General features: G+C 26.0%; 1 protein-coding gene across 1 annotated transcript; it reads right to left on the reverse strand.

Annotated features, from left to right (window-relative positions):
- Nucleotides 1–14104: 14104 nt before the first annotated feature.
- On the reverse strand, nucleotides 14105–17793 carry LOC101214675 (caffeic acid 3-O-methyltransferase). Its single transcript, XM_004150886.3, has 4 exons — nucleotides 17253–17793; nucleotides 15573–15889; nucleotides 15207–15271; nucleotides 14105–14539 (listed from the first exon to the last, which is right to left on the reverse strand). The coding sequence occupies exons 1-4, from the start codon at nucleotides 17687–17689 to the stop codon at nucleotides 14240–14242; spliced, it is 1119 nt and encodes a 372-aa protein (XP_004150934.1). The 5' UTR covers nucleotides 17690–17793; the 3' UTR covers nucleotides 14105–14239.
- Nucleotides 17794–24490: the final 6697 nt, after the last annotated feature.

A 24490-nucleotide genomic window follows, 5' to 3' on the forward strand; every position in this document is an offset into this window, starting at 1 on the left:
AAGGAAATGAAGAAGACGAAAAGGGCAAAGAAATAAAAGGTTAAAGGTAATTTGGTAATGTTGATAGATGATGATGATAAGCAAATTGGAAAAAACAAGTTCTAAAAAGGTGAAACAAAATCTATCTCATAGAATTGAATTTCCAAATTCGATTTTGGCATAAATTCAACGATTTTCTTGATTCAATCTTTGGCAATTGAGCCTCTATTTTCAGTAAACTTATGTCAATTATTTCAATGTATAATATATATCTCATCTTTAGCCCTCACCCATTTTCATTGTTGCATGCCATTTTCTTTTTATTACTTATTTTCTCTCTTTTTCTATGAAAATTCTTTCTTTCTTTCTTTCTTTTTTGTTATTTTTCTCTTTCATTATGAGCTAACCTTCTCGTTGGGATTCAATCATGTGGATACTCTAAAGACAAGGAGAACAAGTCTAACATGTCGATGTTAGTATTTTAGCACAATCTCAATATACATGCTTTCTTTTCATTGATGATATGAGTTTACATTATTAGTTTTAGATCAGTTACCTAAATTAGTATACAAAAATTGAATTTAATATAGCAAGGGTACATTCGATAAGATTTAGATTTGTTAAAACAATCTAAAAAATAGGAGACTTGCTTTTCGCTCTAGGTTTAGGGAAAAAGTTTTAGAATCAACTAATTACAATTTTAATCATCTAAGTTTTGAATTAAAATGTAGGCTTGTTTTTTTTTTTTTCTTTTCTTTTGTTTGTACCATAGTTACAATCTTCAAGAAAATTCATGTTAATTTTAAATTTTGTTAAAAAAAAAAAAAAAACTATTCCCTTCGAAAATGATTTGGAATTCTTCCATTTTTTTTTGTACTGTGTGCAATTGGACTAGTTTAGGTGTTTTTCTTGAAAGGATTTTCAATTATATTTACTAAATGTTGGAATGTCTTGAATTTGATATCTAACGGTGCATTGTATTCTGAAAAATTTTCTCCAGTAAAATTGTTTTTATTCTGTCTTATGGACGTAGCAACATATTGTTAGTAAACCACATATATCTATGTGTCGATTTCTCTACATTTTTTTATTACTTTAATTATTGTTGCTTCCATAATATTAAAAACATTTTCGATCGATGAAAATATTGATGTCCATGGATATTAGTATAAAAAAATGGCATTAGTAATATTTTATTGTTTATCTTTAATATTTATGGATTTTTTTTATGACACATTGAAAATGTTGATTCAAAACCATAGAAATGTGTGAACCTATGGCTGAAGATATGTTGATGGATATTAGTAGAAAAAAATGGCATTAGTGATATTTTATTGTTTATCTATTTAATGTTTATGGATTTTTTATGATAGAGTGAAAATATAAATTCAAACCATATCTTGATGTTAAAAGCACGAAAAAATCAACATGTTGGTGAAAATTTTACCATATCTACAACCATACAATGTATTGGTAAAATTGTTTGGACAATATGGTAAGATTATTAGCCCGAGTAAATACTATTTTGGTATAGTGAAAGCACAACTCGTTTGAACTTAGTTAATGCAATTTAAATGTTTAATATTTATCCTTTCACTAAACATTTAACTTAATCAGTGAAATTGAATATTTGAAAATACATATAGACTAAAAGTGAAAACAGTTCAAATACCAAAATGTATTTTAACTAGAAATTGATGAAATAGATCTAGAATGTTTTAGGCAAACAAGAAAAAATAACTACGACATTAATTAGAATAATATTTTTTTAAATAAAATACGTGAGATAGGATAATCAAACCTTAAACTCAAAATTTTATGTCAAATCTCTAATATGAGAATTAATGTGTACAAATTCTAAGGATGTTGAGATTTGCACTATGTATATATGTTTATTTTTTCTTAGGATGATAAATAATTTAATCAATAATTTTTTTAAAAAAATATAGAATTACAAAAGAAGAAATAAGAGACCTCATCATGATCAAACTATAAATGGACCAACGCAACCAAATAAATAAAAGTAACCAAGCAAACTCATACCAAACACAACTCAAAAGGAAAAAATCTTCAAGAAAAAGACCTAAAGTCTCAATTTCTTTGAAAGAAGCCTCAAGCTGCTAAGAGCAACAAAGAAAACCTCGAACTATACCACTTAACGTCTGTTCACATAAGACGAGAGCAAACTAGCTCAATGAACATAAAATATTAAGTTAATACCAAATATGATAAATAACAACACGCCAAGAGACAACTTTTCAGACCTTATGCCTCATTCTATTAATTACCTGCATTAAAATGAAAATCCAATTGAGTTTAGTATCTTAACGAGTGATTTAGTGAAAGATTAGGGCATACACCACCTACTAATATACAATCATAGACGTTTGTAACTGATTCCAAACATCGATCCAATCGAGCTATGAAAGAATGTTTGAAAATATTATCTCCAAATAAAAATAGAAAAAAATAAAGAAAAGGTTAGAGCAAAGCCACTCTAAGTTGCCTATTTGGACCTACATTATTATCATAAAGTAAGGGCCGTACATAATTATATTAACTTGTCAATGTCAATTGGACTAAGATTAATTAACTAATCTTTACATTAACTAAGATTATTTAATTAATCTTCATATTAACTATCTCGAACATGACAAAGATTTTTGTACGGTACTCTTCAACAAAAGGGTGATATTCTTTTATATTATATGAAATAGATTTCATATAATTATTTCGAATGGAACTCATTTATGAGATATATTTTATGTTTATGATTTCTGACTAGACTATAGTCTTTCTACAAGAGAGACTCCAAAATTACTTTTTATTACTTTTATGAAAAGCAAGGGATTTATATTCTAAACATTGAGATATATTTGTTTACTATAGTGATTTGTGGTAAGGTTATATATTATTTAATTTTACATTAAAATTAAAAAAAAAACAATACATTATAGATATATTTAAGTGGAACAAAAAAAAACATTTTAAAAAAACTATAGTTTCACGTTGAAAAACAAATATTTACGTTTAAATATATTTTTTAATTTAATTTAAATATTAAAATTTTCATATATTTCGAACCAACGAAAACTTAGAAATGTAGTGTAATTTTTAAAAATAGTAGATTTTACACAATATTTATAACTTATAGCAAATTCTATCACTGATAGTCGTTGATATGCTATAGTGATAAAATCCATAACTTTTATCATTAAAAAATGAGGTATTTTTAAAAATAGTAAAATAAATTAAAATATTTATCGGCTATAATAAAATTTTGGATTATATCACTGATAATCTTCTATCACTATAGCATATTAATGACTATTAATGATAAAATCTGCTCTAAATTGTAAATATTTTGTAAAAAATTCTTTTATAGTTGGTTTAAAATTTGGTTATTTTTAATATCTGATTTCCAAAATTTTTTATTAAAAAATTTCAAATAAATTATTAGGGTACGATTTGGTTATCTCTAATAATTTGGAGATTTAATTTAAGAAAAAATATCAATTTTAAATTTCCTTATATTTAATAATTTCGAGATTTGATTTAGATTAAAATGAATTAAATTTTGAATCTAAATTATGTTTAGAATTGTTTGTAGTACGTTTGTTATATTTTTCCTTTATATTTTTACGTTTCATTATATATATTTTTTCCTTTTGTAGCTCTTTGGAACATAAGTTTTCTTTGTTTATCTAATCTATTTATTTTTCTGATTTTTGTTTATATGATCTCTTTATCAACTTTGACTTTGTCAACGCTATAATATAGAAGTTCTTTGAACGTATTAATGTTTTTTTTATTATAAAAGCAAACTTTTAACTAAGATGTGGACTATGTATGTGAACTAAAATTTATCATATTAATTATTTTATTATATTATACTCTATATTATGTGATCTGAAACATATTCCTAGATTTATTAGAGTCCTTTAATAAGAACTCTAGTTGTACTACTATATAAAGAGACGTAGAGCTACGATTTTCAATACAACAAAATAATAAGCTCTTGTATTCCATCAAGATCCCACTAAGGACATTTTCATCCATAATTCACTAAATACATTCAGAGTTTAGGAAGACAATAACCATCTTATAACTATCGTCAATTTATTATTGAAATCATTTATGTAATTTATTATTGACAAATTGACGTTAATGATATGAAGAGTTAATTAAATCTATTATATGGACATAAAGTAATTATGCTAACACTTACTTCGTCAAGTTTTATATCGGTGCGTTTTATGTCACTACATTTTCTAAATTGCAAAAGTAACAAATTTAGAAGCGAATAGCTCTTTGATAGTTGTCATACATCTAATTACTTGTTATATTAGTCATATTTGCAATATGCAAAAAAAAAAATGGTACTACGAGCTGTTTTTTTCTAAATTTTGTTGTCATCTGATACAATTTTTTTTTAATTGTAGAAGCTTTGTGCATGTGCACGTCGTTCCGACTAGTTGTATAACATGAGTCGGGGTGGAAATAGATTTAATTTTTAAAAACTAAAAAAAAAAACAAAAAAGCAAGATGATTTGTCATGTAAAAATGTAGAAACTAAAGTGAATAATATTTTTAAAAGGAAAGATTCATATAAAATTCTCATCTAAGATATTCGTTTTCAAGCCGACGCATAAGCCTTTAAAAGTTGCATAAAAGAAGAAAAAGCAAAAAAAAAGTTGAATAAAGAAATAATATTATGTATATTTTGTTTGTTTTAGAGAAGAAAATAAATAAAAAGTGAGTACATATAGTTGAGTTCCAACTCCAAGTATAAACTTTTTTGGTAAGTTTGGGATGTGACAAGGCAAAATATAACAAAAGATGGTGGCCTTGATGACGTGGATTCCTGATTTTCTATTGGTTGTTTAATTGAATAAATAGTTAAAAACTTTTTGATAAAAAAAGAAATGAAAATCTTTTTAATTCTCATTTTCTTTAATTCTTTATCTGAGTCATGTAGGACTCAGCAAAGGCATTTTGTATCTCACTTTTCTCCCTTTTTGGGAACTACCATCTAATGGCCCACTCGTTTTAAGATCATCAAAGTTTGGGAAGGGTCAACTTTTCAAAACCTCCATTTTCCATCTATTTAATCTTTTAGGTGTCATTGTTATATAAATTGTATTTAAGCGTTGTATGAAAAGTTTGAATGTAATCGAGATTAGTGAAAACTATAAAAGTATTGTAATGCGTGGAGATTGTGGAAGAAATAAGAATTAGATTATGAAGTTTAAAAACATTCAAAAGAGGGCTGAATTGAAAACTAGGGATGTAAAAATAACTTGACTAACCAAACAACCCCAACTACACAACCCATATTATATGGATTGGATTGAATTAGTTAAAAAGATCTTTAACTAAGATGACCTAAAACTGTATACTATATTACAAGATTGACCTAAAATTGAAATAATAGTAATTATGTATGAAAGTTGTTCATGTTCACAAAAACATGAATGAGAAAAAACTATGATGAGTATACAATATATGTCATTAAAATATTAGTTGTTCTCTATTACATGTAATGTTGAGAAAAATTAAATATGTTTGCAATGTAGGGACTTAAATAAAAGAATTGAAGATCTAGAGAATTGTATGAAAAAAGTAGTTGAATGTTAAATTGGTTTATGAATAGTATATATGGAAGAATACACATTGTATATTTTATAAATGAAAGGTTATGCTATCAAATTATTAAACTGACTCATGTATTTTATTTCAAATATTCATATTATATGTATAGATAATAAGTTATGTTTGAAACAATAGTGATTACGAGTATAGATTATGATTAATTGTTATGTACTGAAATGTTATATGCATATATTTTTAATAGGATGCAATATATTATCGTACTATCGTGTTCATTGTTCATAGGATTTTATGAGATATTGGTTGAATGGAGATAAAATGTTCATTATACTTCTTATAAGTATATTTGAATTAAAGTGTACATTACACACATAAATAATAATGTTCACCATATATTTGTAATAATCTGATGTATATTAAAGAATGTAAATTTCTTATAGTAGCATGAAACACAAACGTTAATGATCATAAACAGTGTTGTGATTAAGGAGTAATATTGTATTGAAGAACTAATAGTTTATGATAAATTGTTTACAAGAATATGGATGAGACAATTTTATAAGGAATATATTGAGAATTTTACGATGAGTATATTGAGACACTTTTATGATTAGACAAAGTGAGCTTAGCTTGATGAAATTGACTTAACCTTTGTCTGTAAGATTGAATCCTAAAAAAAGCAAGCATGCAAATTAGATTATTTAAAATGGAAATAGTTGTAAATATAATAATTAGATTCAAAATAATTAAGTGTATAACAACGATTTAAAAAATTTATAAATATAGCAAAATCTATCAAATTCTATCACAGATAGACCATGTTGCAAATATTGATCTATCAGCAATAGAATTTTATCACCGATAGATTTTGCTATATTTACAAATTTTTTAAATGTTGATGTATGCTTAATATTATTTCTAAAATTACGGTCTATTATAATTATGGTTTAAAATAGACACTTTACAAAACTATCCTTCCATGGTAGACATTTCCTACCATTTCTTTTATAAAAAGCATCAATATATTAGCTCACACCCAAATAATAGAAAGCCCAAAAGCCCAATGCATAGTCTCACTTCCAAGCCTTAAAGTAATAACATATCTCTCTCTTTCACAAACTCACGTTGAAGAATCTTGCTCTTCCCATCCCTCTTTCTCTCCTTCAAGTTCACTCTCAGTTCTCTTCCTCCACAACAGCTAACCCCTACTGATATGTGCTCAGGATCCAGAAGTCTATGGCTTGAATCTTCCGCCTCCATTTGATACTATAAAAAAGCTTTCAATTCTCTCTCCACCTCAACCGTTGCCGCCAACTTCTAGTGTTCGTTCTTCTCTTTCTATCTCTAGACTCATTGCCTCCATCATCTCTCCCTGATGACCACATACCATAGTAGGTTTTTGTTTTTCATCGTACATTTGTTATCATTGTTGTTCATTTTTGTCGTTCTTTGAAAATTGCATTCCTTATTTTATACCCTTATTTTCTTATCACTCTTTACTTCTTTATACGCTACTCATTTCATTATCTATTATTGTCTCACTCTTCGTTACCATTCGTTTTATTTTCATCTTCTTCTACTTCTTTTTGTTCCGTTTGTGAAAACTTTGTTAAAATTGAAATGAACCGACTATAATCAAAACCATTTGATTCAATTTTTAAATGAAATCGAGACTTTTTTTTCTTTTTCTCGATTTAAAATACTATAGAATTACTAGCATGTTCAATTTGGCCACTGGCGATTTTGGGTAAAATGAACTAAATTGAACTTTGAACAACCATAATTTCTATTCAATTTGTAGAAAAACAAACAATAAAATGCAATCGTAAAGTAATTCGTTTTTAAGAAACTAAAAGAGATAGTTGCAAATTTAGCAATTAGATTTAAAATAATTAAGTATATAGCAACCTTTTAAAAAATTTGTAAATATAGAAAAATTTGTCAAATTCTATCACCGATAGACCATGTTATAAATATTGATCTATCACTGATAGACATAACGAGTTTATCGGCGATACAAGTCTATCAACGATAGTTTTGCTATATTTGCAATTTTTCTTAAAAGTTGTTATATCGTTAATTATTATTTTTTAAATGGTTATCCATTACAATTACCCAAACAAAAACTAGTAAAAGTTACCGAATAAGTCTTGGTTTTCTATTCATAAAAAGTAGGAAAGAAAAACAATCATTATCCATAATTTGGCAATAGTTTGGGGCCATTTGGGGGAGTGAAAGGAATAAGAGGGAAAATGAATAGAAAAAATGGAGGATTAAATGGAGAAAATAATTATTATAATCCTTATTTGGGTTTAGGATTAAGTGGAAGGATTACGAGGATTATTATAATTGGATTACGACAAAAAATACTTTTTCATTTGTGTTACTTTTCTTATTTGTACGTCAACCACAATATGAGAAAAATACATAATTACTTTTTTTAAAAAAATAAAATTCTTGTTTTTTCTGTGAACCCAATACAAAATAAAAAATGTACTAATATTTTTTGGTAAATTGTTCTTACCGTAAATCTCTACAACCAAAAATTGTATTCAAATTCATTTTTTTATTTAGGTTGTACTGTAATCAAAGCGTTCACAACAAAATTGTATTAATTTTTTTTTGTTGATTTTGTATAAATATTTTTTTTTTTACTTCTAACATACACCTGATACACTTTCAAAAGTATTTTTTTTTTCATTTGTACATTTTTACATTTGTTTTTTCTTTCTTTTTTAACATCAAATCCAGTACACAAAATAAAGTGTATTGATTTTTTTTTTGTTGTGTAAAATATGTTTATGGTATTTATATCGTAAATTCAATTCACATAGAAACTGTACTATTTAATTTTTTATTTGTCTTCAATTTATAGCTCATTTTGATCCGTAAATCCAATACATTAAAGGGATAGTTGCAAATTTAGCCATTAAATGTAAAATAATTAAGTATATCAATATTTTTAAAAAATTGCAGATATAACAAAATTTGCCAAATTCTATCAATAGTAGAACTCTATCACTACTGATAGACCATTATAGCCACCTATTTTTATCCTTCCCATATATTTTTTTTGAAAAATAATATTACTAATAATGACAAAACTTTTATTTATTTATTTTCTTAAAAAATGTAAAAAATTAGTAATAACATAATATATTATAATATCTTATGTTTATTATTTTAGAAATAAAAAATTAATCAATTTATTTTAAATAAAATATTTTAATTACATTTATCTTATAGTTTTTTTTTTAAAAAAATAGTAGATTTTCCTATAGCAAATTCTATCATTGATAGTCATTAATATGCTATAGCGATAGAACACTATCAGCGATAGAATCTAAAATTTTGTCCTAACTTGTAAGTATTTTAATTTACTTTGCTATTTTTAAAAATGCCCCCTATATCTTATTTATTTTAGAAATAAATAAATAAATTTGTTAGAATAAAAATATTCTAGTATCACTTTTAACTTACTCATATCATTTTAACAAAAAAAGAAAATCAATTTTAAATAAAAAAAGCTTTTAAGATCATTTTAATTTATTAATTTATTTTCACAAAATCTCATAAATATCTCATTTAATTTATTTTAAAAAAATGAAAATATCTTTTATTAACATAATATCCAATTTTGATTTTATTCTTATTTGTTGTGTCCTATTTTTGTTTTTGGTGTCCATGTCGCCACGTGCTCGAGACGACGCGAAGCGGCCGACGTCCTCAAAAGAGTTAGTTTGAAAAGAAAATAGGAGTCACCACCAATCTTTTTTACAATGTGATTGAACACCGAAATAAAGTAAACAATTTTAAAAAAAATGGTCTGTGAAAAATAGAGTTGAGTTCGGGAGTCATTTGTGTGTGGAAAAAGTATTAGCACCCCACAACACCCATTTAGAAAAACGGTGGCCAAATTAATAATCTTGAATTGAAAATATTTTAAAATTTATTTTAAAACTAATGTCTTATTTTACTCCTCATTACTCCAATATTTAAAGCAATGATCTATATACTGAGAAAAGTTTTTTACCTTAAGAAAACGAGAAATTATTACAATTTCTCAAAATCTGGCTAGTCTTCAAATAAAGTTTTTTTAAAAAAAACATTGGTTAAATTCATTTTTTCTTAGGATCATAAATATTGGACTTCCAAAGATATGATTCCACACCTTAAGAATTCTAGAAGATCATACTCTCAAATTTTCTAGATTCCATCGTAGGATTTTGTTTAAGGAAAAATATACAAGTTTTTTTAGAAAATACTGATTTAGGAAAACCTTATGAAATGATAGGTTAGTTTTGAAGGTTCTGAAAAACAAAAAACATTTATAACATTAGAGACAAATTTGCTAAATGCTTAAAAAAAAGCATTTATTTTAAAACATAAAGAATTTTAAATTAGAAAGATTTTAAAACATTAAAAAGATTAAATAGGAAGAGTTACCTTTAAGTGCATATAACAATAAGTATTATGATAGTAACGTGAATAAATAAAAGAAAAGAAACATAATAACAAATAAAGAAAAAAAATGGTAGAGGTGTGACGGCACCATAAAAGAAATAAAAATAATAATCATAATAAAAAAATATTAATTATGATAATAATAATAAGAACCATAATAGTAATAAAATATAATAATAATAATAATAATAAAATGATAATAACAATTATAATGGTAATAATGATAATAATGATAAAATTTTCTTTATCCTTATTTTTTCCCTCTATATTTTAGAGAAAAGAAAATAAATGTTAAGAGTTGGGATTTAAAAAAAAAAAAAGAAATACGAACATTTTATTTATGTCGTTTTCTTTCTCCCTATTTTTTTACAAAGAAGAAAAAAACTATCTTTTTTAAAATGATGCTAAAAGAAAAAAGTAGTAAAAAAATACTAAAATTTTCCTACAGTTTCTTTTCTTTCTCTTTATCTTTTAAAAAGAGAAGAAAAGAAAAATAAGGATTTGAATCCCAAAGCAATTACTTGTTGTATGATATGCGGATCATTGTGATTAAATCTTTACCAAATGCAACCTCATACTAAGTTTATTTCAACGTGACATTTGATTTGCTTAAGATAAAGTAAAAAGAAAAAATAAAGACAATAAAGTAACGAAAAGAAATAAGAAAAAAACTCACCTTTTACTTAATTTTTTCCGTAGAGTTTGGCTCTAAATAATAAAAGTTTTGCTAAGTACTCCCTCTAAAGAAGTTTTTTTTTTTTCCAAGAAATTTTCTTCCCTCAAAGAATTTTTTGTTTAAGAAATTCTCCCCAATTTCCAAATGACAAGGGTCTCTCTACCACAAGTTAGGAAAAAAATAATAAGAATAATATCAAAATTTGATATTATGTTAATAAAACAAAATTTCATTTTTCTAAAATAAATTAAATGAGATATTTTGAGATTTTGTGAACAATAAATTAATACATCAAATGGATATTAAAATACTTTTATTTAAAATTATTTTTTCTTTTTTCTAGAATGATTTAAGTAAGTCAAAATTGATATTAGAATTTTTTTAAAAACAAATTCATTTATTTTTTCCTAAAATAGTACAAATAAGATAAATGTGATATTAAACTATTTTATTTAAAATAAATTGGTTTATTTTTATTTTCTAAAATAATAAAAATGAGATATTATAAGATATTATTACTATTCTTTTTTACCTTTTTTTTCAAAAATAAATAAATAAATAAAAGTTTAGCCATTATTATTAATATTATTTTTTTAAAAAAATATTGGTAGGATAAAATAGGTGGCTACAGTCCATTCCATAAATATTGATCTATCAATGATAGATCATACAAATCTATTAGCGATACAAATCAATCATCGATAGTTTGGTATATTTGCAATTTGTTTTAAATGCTGCTATATCCTTAATTATTATTTCTAAAATGGTCATGAATTATAATTACCCTACATTAAAAAATATGTTTTTTTCGTAATTTACGAAAAATATTTGTTTTTTCTACCACAACCCATATGAGAAAAAATTGAATTACAAATTTTTTCATATAAGAAATGTTTATGAAATGTTTTTCCTAAACCAAATACAAATAAAAGTTGTATTAATTTTTTTTACGTTTGTCTAAACTTATTTATTTTGTTCATACATTTTTTTCCAAAATGACGAAAAATCATATTAAAATAATGTTTATATTTCTGTAACCCCAACACACGGCAAATATGTATTAATTTTTAAGTTGATTTTGTATAAAAAAATTTTTGGATCGTACACACAATACACAATATAAAAAAATTGTATTATTTTATTTCATTTATGTAAAATATGTTTCTTCAAATTGTATAAAAAATAGAATATAAAAAGAAATTTGTATTTTAAGTTTTTATCATCAATCTTATACAATAAAAGATTGTATTTCGTCGTTTTTTATTTTTTATTTTCATTTTCAAGATTTCTTTTTCTTCATGAGAACAATAAACAACATACTAGAGAGGATGATTAATTCGTTTGGTGCCCAATGAATGAAGAAGAAGAGAAGATGATTAATTCATTTGAGAAAGAGAAGAAATAAGAGGATTAATGTGGAGAGAAGAAATAAATGAAGAAAGAGAATGATTATGTTGAGAAATGAAATGATTATATTGAAAAATGGCATTGAGTAAATAAAGAAAGTCGGGTAATAAATAAAGAAAGAGAAGAAATAATTAGATTAAGTTTAATATTTACCCTTTCCTTTATCCGTGTGCTAAACAAGAAAATGACTAAGATAATTATTTTCTTTCCTTTCATTTTCTTCCCCCAAGTAGCGTTGTTGTTGTTATTATTATTATTTTGGTTTTGGAAAAGTAATCCTACTTCTTCTCCTATTTTCTCTTCCAATTTTTTTATCGTGATTTCAATCTTTCTTGATAAATTTGAACTCTTACCCAAATTCAAATAATAATAGTAATAAATATAAATAAAAAATAAAAAACTACATCATTTTAGTTTTGGAAATTTAGATTTGTTTTCTAAAACATTGGAAAACGGAGATAAAAAGGTAAGAAATTTAGAATTGAAATAAGTATTTATAAGTTTAATCTTTTGGTTGTAAGTAGTTTTTATTTGTTGAATTTGACTAAAATCTTAATTTTCTACTAAAAAATTGATACAAACCAAAAAGTAAGAAGAAGAAAGAAAATAAGTTAAAATTTTAAAATAAAAAAATAAAACAACAAAATGGTTACTAAACGAAACTTAAATAGTAATGTGAATGCATGACAGGTATTGTAATAAAATTTCTAAATAAAAAAAATGAATCTATTTTAAAACTCAACACTTTTAAACATAATTTAAATATTAAAAAAATAGGTCCAAGATTTTCCGATCTTATATTCGTCATTATTTTTAAAAGCTATATTAATTCTACCAAAAAAATCTAATCAATTTGATTATTTTGGTTGTGTTATGGAATCTTACTAAAACTTCACATCCAAATCTATAATAAAATACCACAATTCGATTGATGAGCAATTGAGACTGTTCAATTCAAATATGCTTGAGAATTACGTCCTATATTGTTGTTGTTATCGATATATAGTTACCATTACAACTATAATTATTTGCTTTCGTTGCCGCTGAAAAATTTTCAATTCGACATATTTATTGTTATCGTTACCAATATTGATATCGCTTAGAGGTAGAGATACAGTAACAATAACAACAAATTTTATAGAATTCATAATTTTAAATATATGTGATGAAAAAACAATTTAATTACGTTTACGATTCAAGCTTATTACCATTGATCCATCCATGATATTTCACTACGATTACATCACTTTCCTTTACATTTTAGCCAACATTGCCGAAAGGTATAACCATCAATGGAGTTTTTTAGAGAAAAAAGAAGAAGTCATAATTCAACTTTTAGCTATTTAAAGGATTGTGATCTTATTTATGAGCATATAACTTTAATTTCCATATAGAAGTGTGAATTGTTGAGTAGAAATCCAACCCATTGATAATAGGGGAATTACATAACTCTAGCATCAACTTATAAAATATAAGGTTATGGTACCAAATACTATGCCTTTTTACCCTCCCATTTCTAGTAAGGGTTATTGCCCATTCTAGTCTAGAAGTTGCATACTTAAGGATCGAAGACCACTAACTACATCTCTTTAATCTATGTTTTTGATAATTCAACATTTTATAGGTTTTGGTTTTTTATCCATGTTTAGATCTTAAATAGAGTTACGAGTTTTTTCAACACCCACAAGTAATTTTCTTTTAAAAAATAGTTCTTAGTAAATACTTGTCCATGTAAAAAGCTAATTACACTCTTCAAGTAAACATACAAAAAGGATATATCAACAATTTCCATATGGGAAACAAGATACATAAAAAAAGTAACAACATTTACTAGCTAGGCAACAATTTTGTATAATATTATTGAATAATCCAATTAGTTTATGGAAATACAATCAATTACAAAATAAATAAATAGATTTCAACAAACTAAATAAAGGAAAGAAACATGAAAAGAAAAGAGTACTAATATGAAAAGTACAAATTAGAAATAAAGCCTAATTAATTATATAGTTTAAAGTTTAAATACTAAAATAGCATAGATATAATTATATAGTTTGAAACTCTTGATAATCACACCATCACAAATCCTTGGTGTGTGTAATATCAATTTTTAAGAAACTCAGTAACCCAAAGATTAGCCACGAGACATTGAAATATGACACGTTTAAAGCCAGCTTTGGCTGCAAGGGCCTTGAATTCATCTCTAGTTCTTTCTTTGCCTCCTTCATATAAAGTCATCTCAACCATATCACATTGGGCAACAGCTTTTGTTGCACTTGTGGTCTCGGGTAATGTTGGAAGTATTGAGTCCATTACGATTACCTTTCCATCATCTGGGATTGCATTGTAGCAATTTTTCAACAACGTTATGCAATGATCGTCACTCCAATCATGTAGTATCCACTGTAATACGACGTCGTGATATTGAGATTATAAAACGTAACTTGTTCTAGGTAATTAGTAAATGTCACAAGTTTAACTATATACTATATTAATCCGAGAGTATGTATGTATATTATATAGCCCGGTGGATAAGATATTAAACTATATATGTCATTTAAAACGTCGATGTTGGTTGAATTTCCTTATCACACAACATTGAATTAAAAAAGAAAACAGGAACATGCGATTATTACATTTTAAATGTGGATGCCTTTTTCAACTTATAAACATCTCGACTAATCGCAGGGAATAATCCTCCTCCTAAAACATTTGCGTACTTCAAGAAAAAACCATAGGAAACTCATGACCCCTTAATCCTTTACCAAATTTATTTTAAATATACTAATCTAACCAAGTAGAATATGGTTAGAACTTTTACTTCCGATCAAGATATTGTGTTTGATTGTAACAATTGTACAATATTTAAGGCCTTAATCCTAAAATTGTGTAAGTTTAGAGTGGGTGTTGGGTGTAATTCATTTAAAAGTTTAAAATGTTTTCATAAACAACATGATAGATTATAAATAATGTTATGGGATCAAAATATAATGTTTCTTAAAAACAAGAAAGAAAAAACAAAAGTGATTGCAAGAAAATAACACAAACCAATAATTAAAACTAAACCAACCTTCATGAAAACAGCATCTCCATTTGGAATTTTCTCAAACATGTCTCCTCCCACATGCTCCACACCTGCCAAATCAAAATCAAAACCCTCTTAACATCATTTTTAATTTTTAGTCTTATATCTCAAAATGAAAAAAGAATATATATATATATACTACCCCTCTCTAATCCTCTTCACAAATATTTTGTTATATTTGATTTTGATCTATGTTACTCGTCACTAGTAACAAAAACATAAGATGTCAATCATTAATCAATCTAATTAAAATACAACATCATCAACAAATTAAAAACTTTTAAACGTAAATGAATCAGACAATATCTAAAGTTAAAACTCTTGAAAAAGTAGGTAATAGTATATCTATACCTGGATAGGGAGGGGCATTGCGAATGACGTGAGGTAAGTCATAGTTGATGCCTTTGATATAAGGGTACGTAGAAGTGATGAGTTGAAGGGTGATCCCAAGGCCACCACCAACATCAACTAGTTGCTTGATGTTTGCAAAGCCTTTGTAGGCTTTGACAATTTTTTTAATGGGCATAGTGGAATGATTTATCATTGCAATGTTAAAAACTTGGTTAAATCTTGAATCCGTGCCAAGGTATTGAAAGGCATTCAATCCCCCGTAAGCCCTTGTGAAAGTAGTACTTCCTCCTTCAATAACCGTATTTTTCAGTTCACTCCTGAAATTTTAAAATTTTTATTTATTTTCGTCTGACATACGTACGTTAGTTTTTTTCTCTTTTATTATATATCTTTAAGTTTTGGATTACGGTAACTTTTAAAATAATTGTTTGTAGCTATACTTTTAGAAAAACCAACGGTTAATTGAACTAAAATAACGTTTAGTAAATTTTAATTTTAAACTAGAAAAAAACTAGTTACAATGTTCGGTAAAATTAATAATAAATTGGTGTTCAATTATACTAGGTAGGAAAACGTGCAACGTAAATGATCACACACAAATTAGTCTATTGTATATTGTAAATTGAATATACCTATATTTTGCTATATTTTGTTTTAGAAAAGGATACTGGATATGATCAGTAGGCGCACTCAAACATCCCATCAGATAGGTACCCTATTAGCCCTCGTTATCCCAAAATTATATTCAGTAATGTATTCCATTATATTTTGCTATATTGAATAAGAATCTTATATTTTTCTCCTATTTATTTCTTCCACTAATATTCTCCTCTCTAATATCCATTTAACTTGAAAACAAAAGTTTCAATCTCTACTCTATTGTCCTTAATTACCAACATAATTTGAGTCCTTTGTTTCCATTGATTTACTTTAGTGGATCTTATCTTGGTTTTTTCTCTTAAAAGAAAAAAAAAAAAAGCTTTTCTACTTTAAACATCTTCTCTTCCTAATATTTATATTTATTTTTCTCTAATATTTTGTAATTTTCTATCTAATGTTGCTAATAGCAACTTGCTTTCTCCTTTTTAACCCTTTTTTCTGATCTCTAACCTTTATTTGTTCCATAATTAACTATTTAAACACTTTTGTCTCTCTAATGTCGCTCTTTTAACATGTATTTTTCTTTAATTTAACATGTATATATTTTGCTTTCTTTTCACATATATTTCTCTATATAAACGTATATATATTTTGTTATCAAACATAAACAAAACAAAAATGTATAACGATATATATGAAACATGTATGGGTGATTTTCATTGTTTAAAAGTAAAAAAAAAAAAAAAAAAAAGATCAAAGAAGAAAAAGTAAATTAACAAAAAACTAACAATTGAAATGGTTATGTTGTTTGAGTTGCATTTGACAGTGACTTCTGGTTTTGGTTTTGTTTTTGTTTTTCTTGAAATCTATGCCAACTTTATCATATATCTTAAGAAAGAAACTAGAATTGGAAGCCAAAATCTATAAATTAAAAAAAAAGGAGTGGTTGAAATCTATAAATTTGACTTAATTTTTCAAAGAAAATAAAAGAAAACATAAAAACTGAAGAGAAAATTAGTGTTTACAAGTTTAAGTTTCTCATCTTAAAATCAACACACGTGTGAGTAAAAGAAAGCAAACCATGTATGCAGAAGGACTTTATCTTGAAGCAGTGTTAAAAGTGGACCTAAAGAGACACCGTCTTCGTTACGAACATAATACTTAGAAACTGGCGTAAGGCTATAAAGTCTTTGCACATTCCCATCTTCATCAGAAGCCAAAGAGCATCCCACGACAGCGTGGCTTGCTAGAAGCCTCAATATTCTATCAATCATCAACGACGCTTCAGGGTTTGTTGTGGTTATTTTAGCCGCTATCTCTGTCGAAGAGAGCTCGGCCCCGTTCCCGGCCTTAGCCAAGATCTCAAACACGCCGAGTTCAAAGGCTGCTTGGAGTGTCATCGGCACCACCGCTAAGGTAGCCAGTTCCATAGCATAAGCATAGTGTTGTTGTTCCATGACGGTGTCGTCGTCTTCGCTGTAGGAAGTGATGGTTGTTTCCTCTGTCGTGGAAGCCATTTCTTGCCGGAGTTGTTTGATGATGAAAAGAGGGCAGTTGAGGATGTGCCAAATTTTTTGGTGGATGAAGTTAGAGAAAATGAGTAGTATTGTATTTATAAAGGCAATATAATGGTTTTGTTAGTTGATTGTTTCACATCTCAACTATTTGATAGTATGAAGTTCCAAATCAAAATTAATTGATAATGAGAGAAATAAATCATCTATCTTATAAAGAGTTTAAGTCTCTCGTTGATTTTTCAATAATGTTGAATTTTTAACATGCATGCTTCCTCAAGAAGATGTCTATTTTGGGTTTATCAACGTTGAAACAAGAATAGGAGAAGTGCGCTAAGCATCAGATCATATCTCAATTTCATTTTATTGGACCGAATACCCGTTTGGGCTTTATGGACTATGATATTGTATTTGATAACATGAGATTCTATCTCGAAATCCATTGGCAATAAGAGAAGTAACTCTTTTATCTTATAGAGAGTTTATACTAAATTTGCTCTCACTCACTAGCTTAAACTTTTTGGTCAATTGATGATTTAATATGATATCATAGAAGGTGGTCTAGGAAAGTCCTTATGCTCAAGTCTCTATTGTTTCCCTCTCCCATTAACATAATATTCATTTTTGCTTGTTTTGATCTTTCTCATATTTCGAACCCACGCGAGAAAAAAATGTTAAATATTATATTAAATTTGTTTGTTTAAACTTCTAGGTCAATCAATGATTTAAGATCAATAAAATTTACTAAATTTTCTATAAGTAAAAATGTAAAAGATAAAAAAGAGAAACGCCCGAAAGAGACACTCAACTCCCAATTTGGTTCAAAATCATTTCAAAAGTTTTAGTTAGGTCATTTCTCATGTAATATATTGATCATAAATCTATACTATATTAGGAGGCGCACCAAAAAATATACTTTTTCTCTTCTTTTTTGCCTCGTAAATAAATCAAGACCTCAAATTTCCTCATGAAGTTCAGTCTCTAATTGTAAATTAATTGTCATCATACTTTACCATATTCAATCTCATTGTATTATATATAAATATTTACATCTATCAATGAGAAAAGCAAGCAAAGTTTAATACAATTTCGTTAGATTTCTTTCATGACCCACAACCATTGGTAGCTATTTTAATGACAAGTCGTATTTTGCCTCCATCACACCTCAAAACTATACATCTCCAAAAGAAAAAAGAAGGGACATCACACATCCAACAAAAGTTTTCAACTTTTTAAAAAGGAAAAGGCCAAAAGAAAGAAAGAGAGGAAATATTAGAAATGGACACATTCAATTGTTAATTGGCTCTCAATAATTTAATTTCTAAATGAGAAATCATTAATCCATCCCCCATCTTTTCTATAGCTAATAAAAATATTTTACAAAAAAGTCAATTATTTTTCATAAAATCTAACATGAAACACATTTTTATTGGGTTCACGAACCACACAAAGATGAATGCATCTTGCACTAAAATCTTTTTCTTTCAAAATTTTCAACTAACAATTATTTTATATTGAGTAAAACTTACCAAGTCTTGATACACAATCCACTATAGTTGTACCAATCTTTTTCTTGTTTTAATTATTTTTTCTAACAACATTATGATAAATCTTATTATATTTGTAATTTTTAAAATTTGATTACTATATTTGCAATTATTCCTTAAAACAATAAGATTAGAAATACGTTCTATAGCTTATAACCACCGACTACCTAGGGTTTAAAAGGAAATTTAATTTTTTTGTTATACAATTTTTGGTCATCATCTGTATGATATATTTATTTTCAAGTAACCAAATTAAATATTAAGAAGATCCAGAGAATATCTAAACTAAATTTTCTTTATTTTATAAAATAATTCCTTAAACAATATTAATTCAATTGTTTATTATATATTTTAAATCGGATTAGTTGAAAAGTTTACTACAATGTACTATATATTATAAGAAATAAATAAGCACGTGGAACATCATTAAAATTAGAACAATTCAATTGTCTTTTTAATAAAGGAAGAATCATAGAATTAAATCTCTAATATAAATTATTAATTCTTTTACCTAAAAAAGATTTGATGAGATTTAAGTTGAATTATTAATTTTTTCTGGAGGGGTCAGTGAAAAAGTTGATGGAATGGATTGTCTGACCCGAAAAGAAGAAGAACAGATTTTCCATTCATTTTATTTTATTTTTGTTTTGTTTTTTAAATTTTGTTCTACGTTGTATTGTATATGAATCCATAAAATACAAATAAACAACAATATATCATTGTTATTGATGAAATTTATTTATATTTAATAGTTTCTATTCTTTTAGTTGAAAAATTGTTTCTACACATTGCACAACAATAGTTTATTATATGTTCTCTTAATTTTTTAAAACAAAATATTTCAAAACAAAGAAAACAACAACCTATTTTTTTGTTTCTTTTTCAAATGAGATATATTTCAAGAATTGTTTTTGAAATTAATCACTTCTACAAGTAAGTATATCAAATATGTCGGTATTATTTGTTTTCCTTATATTTTATATTTTTGGTTCATCTTTCTCTATCTTTTCTCCAACATTATCTCTTTCTTCGTTCTTCTTCATTCGACTTCCTCGAGTAGAATGAGTAGTTGACATCTCTTCTTTGTTGTTTTTTACTAGTAGAAAAGTTGTTGTATGTTCTTATTTTTTCATACTCTCTTTCGATTTTCTAACAAATGGGTCTTTTAAAGTCAAGTTGTTTATTTGAATTACAACTACCCAAAACATTTCTAGGTCACTAACAATAAAAATAGAGAATGATAGGATAGATTTTGATATACACTTCAATTATTAAGTTTAGAAATGTCATCCATTTTGTAATTATTGAGCATAAAATACTTATTTAGACGTAAAGGAGAAGTGGAAAGATTAGGAAAACGATAAAAGGTTTGAAGGTTGGTGATGTGAGTCATGGTGGGGAATCTTTCCATTTTGAAAGTAAACCATATCAATTGAAGGAATGATGATGGCTGGACCCTGTTTTCCTTTTCCATTGAGTTGTACAATTAACTATCTCAAACTTGATTAGAGCCGAACAAGTTATCAATTATAAGATATAACAATTAAGGATTATGAGAATAGAAAAAGAGAGTAATGCATTATGTGTCATTGAAAGCTCTAATATGATTGAGATTACAATAAACTTTTAAACTTTTCCTACAAATCTCTTCCAATAGACCAACACAAACTATTTGATTTCTTATACTATCCTAACTAATTATTTTTATCCTATACATATATATTTTTTAAATAATAATATTAGTAATAATGTCTAATTTTTTATTAAAAAAAGATAAAAATGTAGTAATAACATAATATTTTATAATATCTTATTTAATTTATTTTTATCATTTTAGAAATAAAAATAAATTTATTTATTTATGGTACATTTCGATTTATAAATAGAGACCTTTGTCATTTGAAAAAAGGGAGAAAATCGTTTAGAGAAAAAATTCTTTAAATTCGTAGGGAAAAAAATTCGAAAGAAAATTTTAGAGAGAATCTCTACGAAAAAATTATTGTAAGAATTTTTTTTTTGCAAAATGTGAGTTTTTCATTTTCATTTTATTACTCTATTGTCTTTTTTTAAAATCTTAAACAACTCAATTTCATGTTAAAATAAACTTAGTTGGAGGTTGGATTTGAGAGAGATTTACTCTCAGGATCCATACCTCAACCAACAACTAATTTTTTTCCGATTTGAAATCTTATTTTTCTTTTCTTCTCTTTTTTAAAAGATAGAGAGAAAGAAAAAAAAAATATATAAGAAAATTTTTATTAGTTTCTTGTTATTTTTTTCTTTGCCTTTTTCTTTTCTTTAAAAAGTTGGGAGAAAGAAAAAGACAAGTACGACATTTGATCTCAAGAAAAAATGAATTTAATCGATATTTTAACAAAAAACTTTATTTGAAGACTAGCTTATGATTCATTTCGAAAAATTGTAATAATTTCTCATTTTCTTAAGATGAATTTTTTTTCTCAATATATAGTCTAATTAATGGAATATTATTCTACTTATTTTATGAGATCATTACTTCAAATATTTCGGTAATAAATGATAAATTAAAAAAAAATATTTTCAATTCAAGATTTGAAATTTGGTCACGATTTTAAAAATGAGTGTTGTAAGGTGCTAATACCTTCTCTATACACAGATTCCCGAATTCAACTCTATTTTTTGCAGACTATTTTTTTAAAAAAAATTACTTTATTTTGGTGCTCAATCACACCGTAAAAAAGATTGGTAGCTACTCCTATTTTTTTATAAAACTAACTCTTTTGAAGACGTCGGCCGCTTTGCGTCGTCTCAGGGCGACAGCTTGGCGACTCCGCTATAGACATGAGGCTCTACCTCGAGAGTTTGACCATTTTCTCCTTTATCTTGAATTATTTTATTCTTTACTTTTGTTTAAATTTTTTGCGTGTTGTTATTGTTCATTTTATTATTACACACACAATCACAAGCCTTCTACCCGAGCCTTACCTCATAAGAGTACAATTGAGGACGAAGTAGTGTTGATCTTCGAGGAGCTTATGCTCCCGTGTAGGCACACGAAAAATTCTCACTCAAGTTAGTCATTGTCATATATGACTTTTGACCAATTTGAGGACTTTAGAGCAAACCTCACTTTGTTTGGAGCCTTTTATTTTGACTTTGTAAACTATTATTTTTCTTCACCCACTATCACAAGCCTCCTGTCCGGGCTTTACTTCATAAGATTATAATTGAGGACGGAGTAGTATTGAACTTCGAGAAGCTTATGCTTCCGTGCATGCATATTTAGGTTACTTCATAAATCTTATTATATATTTGTAATTTTTTAAATTTTGTATGCATTATCCTAGTGTATTACAACGTGCATTTTCAAATGTATTTCTTTTTAATTTCATTGATTGATTTTTTTTACTTATGTTGGTTCAATTATTACAATTGAATAATTTTTTTAATAAAAGTTAACAATATTTCATTTGCCAATTTTGATTTTTCTTAATCAATTGACATCTGGGTAATTTTTATAGAGTTTTTTTCATATTTCAAATTTTTTTTAAAAGAGAATTCAACCACAATTCTTCATATATTTTGAAGTTTGAGCATTATTTTTTAAAAAGTTTTTGAAAAACATATTTATCTAACTTTTTTTTTTCTCTAGAAAGAATATATATTCAGTAATATTTAATATCATTTAATATTTGTTTAATATATTAACTATTTAAATCTAAATAAAAAGTTGATTTACATTACAGTCATAATAATTATTTATTGATATAGTTAAATGTGTTTTCTTACGTTTTACATTGAATTTATTTAACAATATTACAGCATTATTTTACATTAGTTAATTGTTTTTTTTTACATCAATATTTTCTTTACATTTTATCCTTTAAATTTTTTAAAAATCTCGACAATGAAATTAGAAATATTTGAGAGTGCCTTATTTCTAAATTCTTAAGGTGAGGGGGTCAGTTCTTTAGAAGTTCAAGATCGATCCCCTATATTAATTTAAAAAATAAAATTTTATCTTATTTGTTTAATTTATTGGATGATGTGTCTGATTCTATATTGTGCATTATTTCCTATTTTTTTTAAAATTTTCTTTTTTAACTATTTAAAAATTTTGGTTGTAAAACTATATTTTTTTAGTGTTCTTTTTAAAGTTTAGAATATAAATCTATATTTCACGAGGTTTTCTAATCAACTTTTTTTTAAAAAGTAATTCATATCTATTTCGCTAAAAAAAAATTTACAATAGAATCTAGAACTTTCTGGGAGTCCGTAATTTCTAGATTCTTGAAGTGAGTGATCAATATATTTGAAAGTTTAAGATTTGATTCTAAGAAAAAATGAATTTAATCAATGTTTTAAAAATAAAATATTTATTAGAAGCGTGTGATAGATTTGGGGAAATGGTAATAATTTTTCATTTTCTTAAGCTGATAAATTTTTCTCGGTATATAGTTTAATTAATGAAATATTATTACAATTATTTTGTGAGATGATTGCTTCAAATATTGGAGTAATGATTTAGTTTTAAAATAAAATTTAAAAATATTTTCAATTCAAGATTTAAAATTTGACCACCGTTTTTCTAAATGGGTGTTGTAGGGTGCTAATACTTTTCCCATACAAAATGACTCACAAACTCAACTCTATTTTTTGTAGACTATTATTTTTAAAATTGTTTACTTTATTTCGGTATCCAATCACACCGTGAAAAAAATTGGTGACGACTCTTATTTTTTTGTAAAACTAACTCCTTTGAGAATGACGGTCGCTCCACGTCGTCTCGAGTATGTGGTGATAAAGTGATATTGATGATAGTGATAGAAGTTTATCAGTTTCTATCATTGATTAAAGCCAAATTTTTGCTATATCGTGTAAGTATTTTAATTTATTTTGCTATTTTTAGAAATGTCCCATTTGAAAAGTGAGTTTATAATAATTTTAATTAGGATAAACACTCTGGTCACCCTTTCGGATGAACGCCTCTAGCCAACCTCCAGCGACCATTTGCGATGATTTCTATCGTTCGGCCAACCTTCGACCACCATTGGCCACCTCTGACCACAATCTTTAGTTATATTGGCCAACTCTTTATAGTAATTTGAAATTAACAAAAAAAAACCTTTTTAGTGTATAAAAACTTTCTTTTTTCTTTTTTTACAAAGAGTTGTGAAATAAACTTGGGTTATTATTTTAAAGATTTTTCTATGTTTTATCTAAAGTCTTTAAATAAAATTGTATTTTTGAAAAACGTTCATTTCAAGCAACTCCACTC

This window comes from Cucumis sativus, chromosome 3 (assembly GCF_000004075.3).
Source record: "Cucumis sativus cultivar 9930 chromosome 3, Cucumber_9930_V3, whole genome shotgun sequence".
NCBI classification, from domain to species: Eukaryota; Viridiplantae; Streptophyta; class Magnoliopsida; order Cucurbitales; family Cucurbitaceae; genus Cucumis; species Cucumis sativus.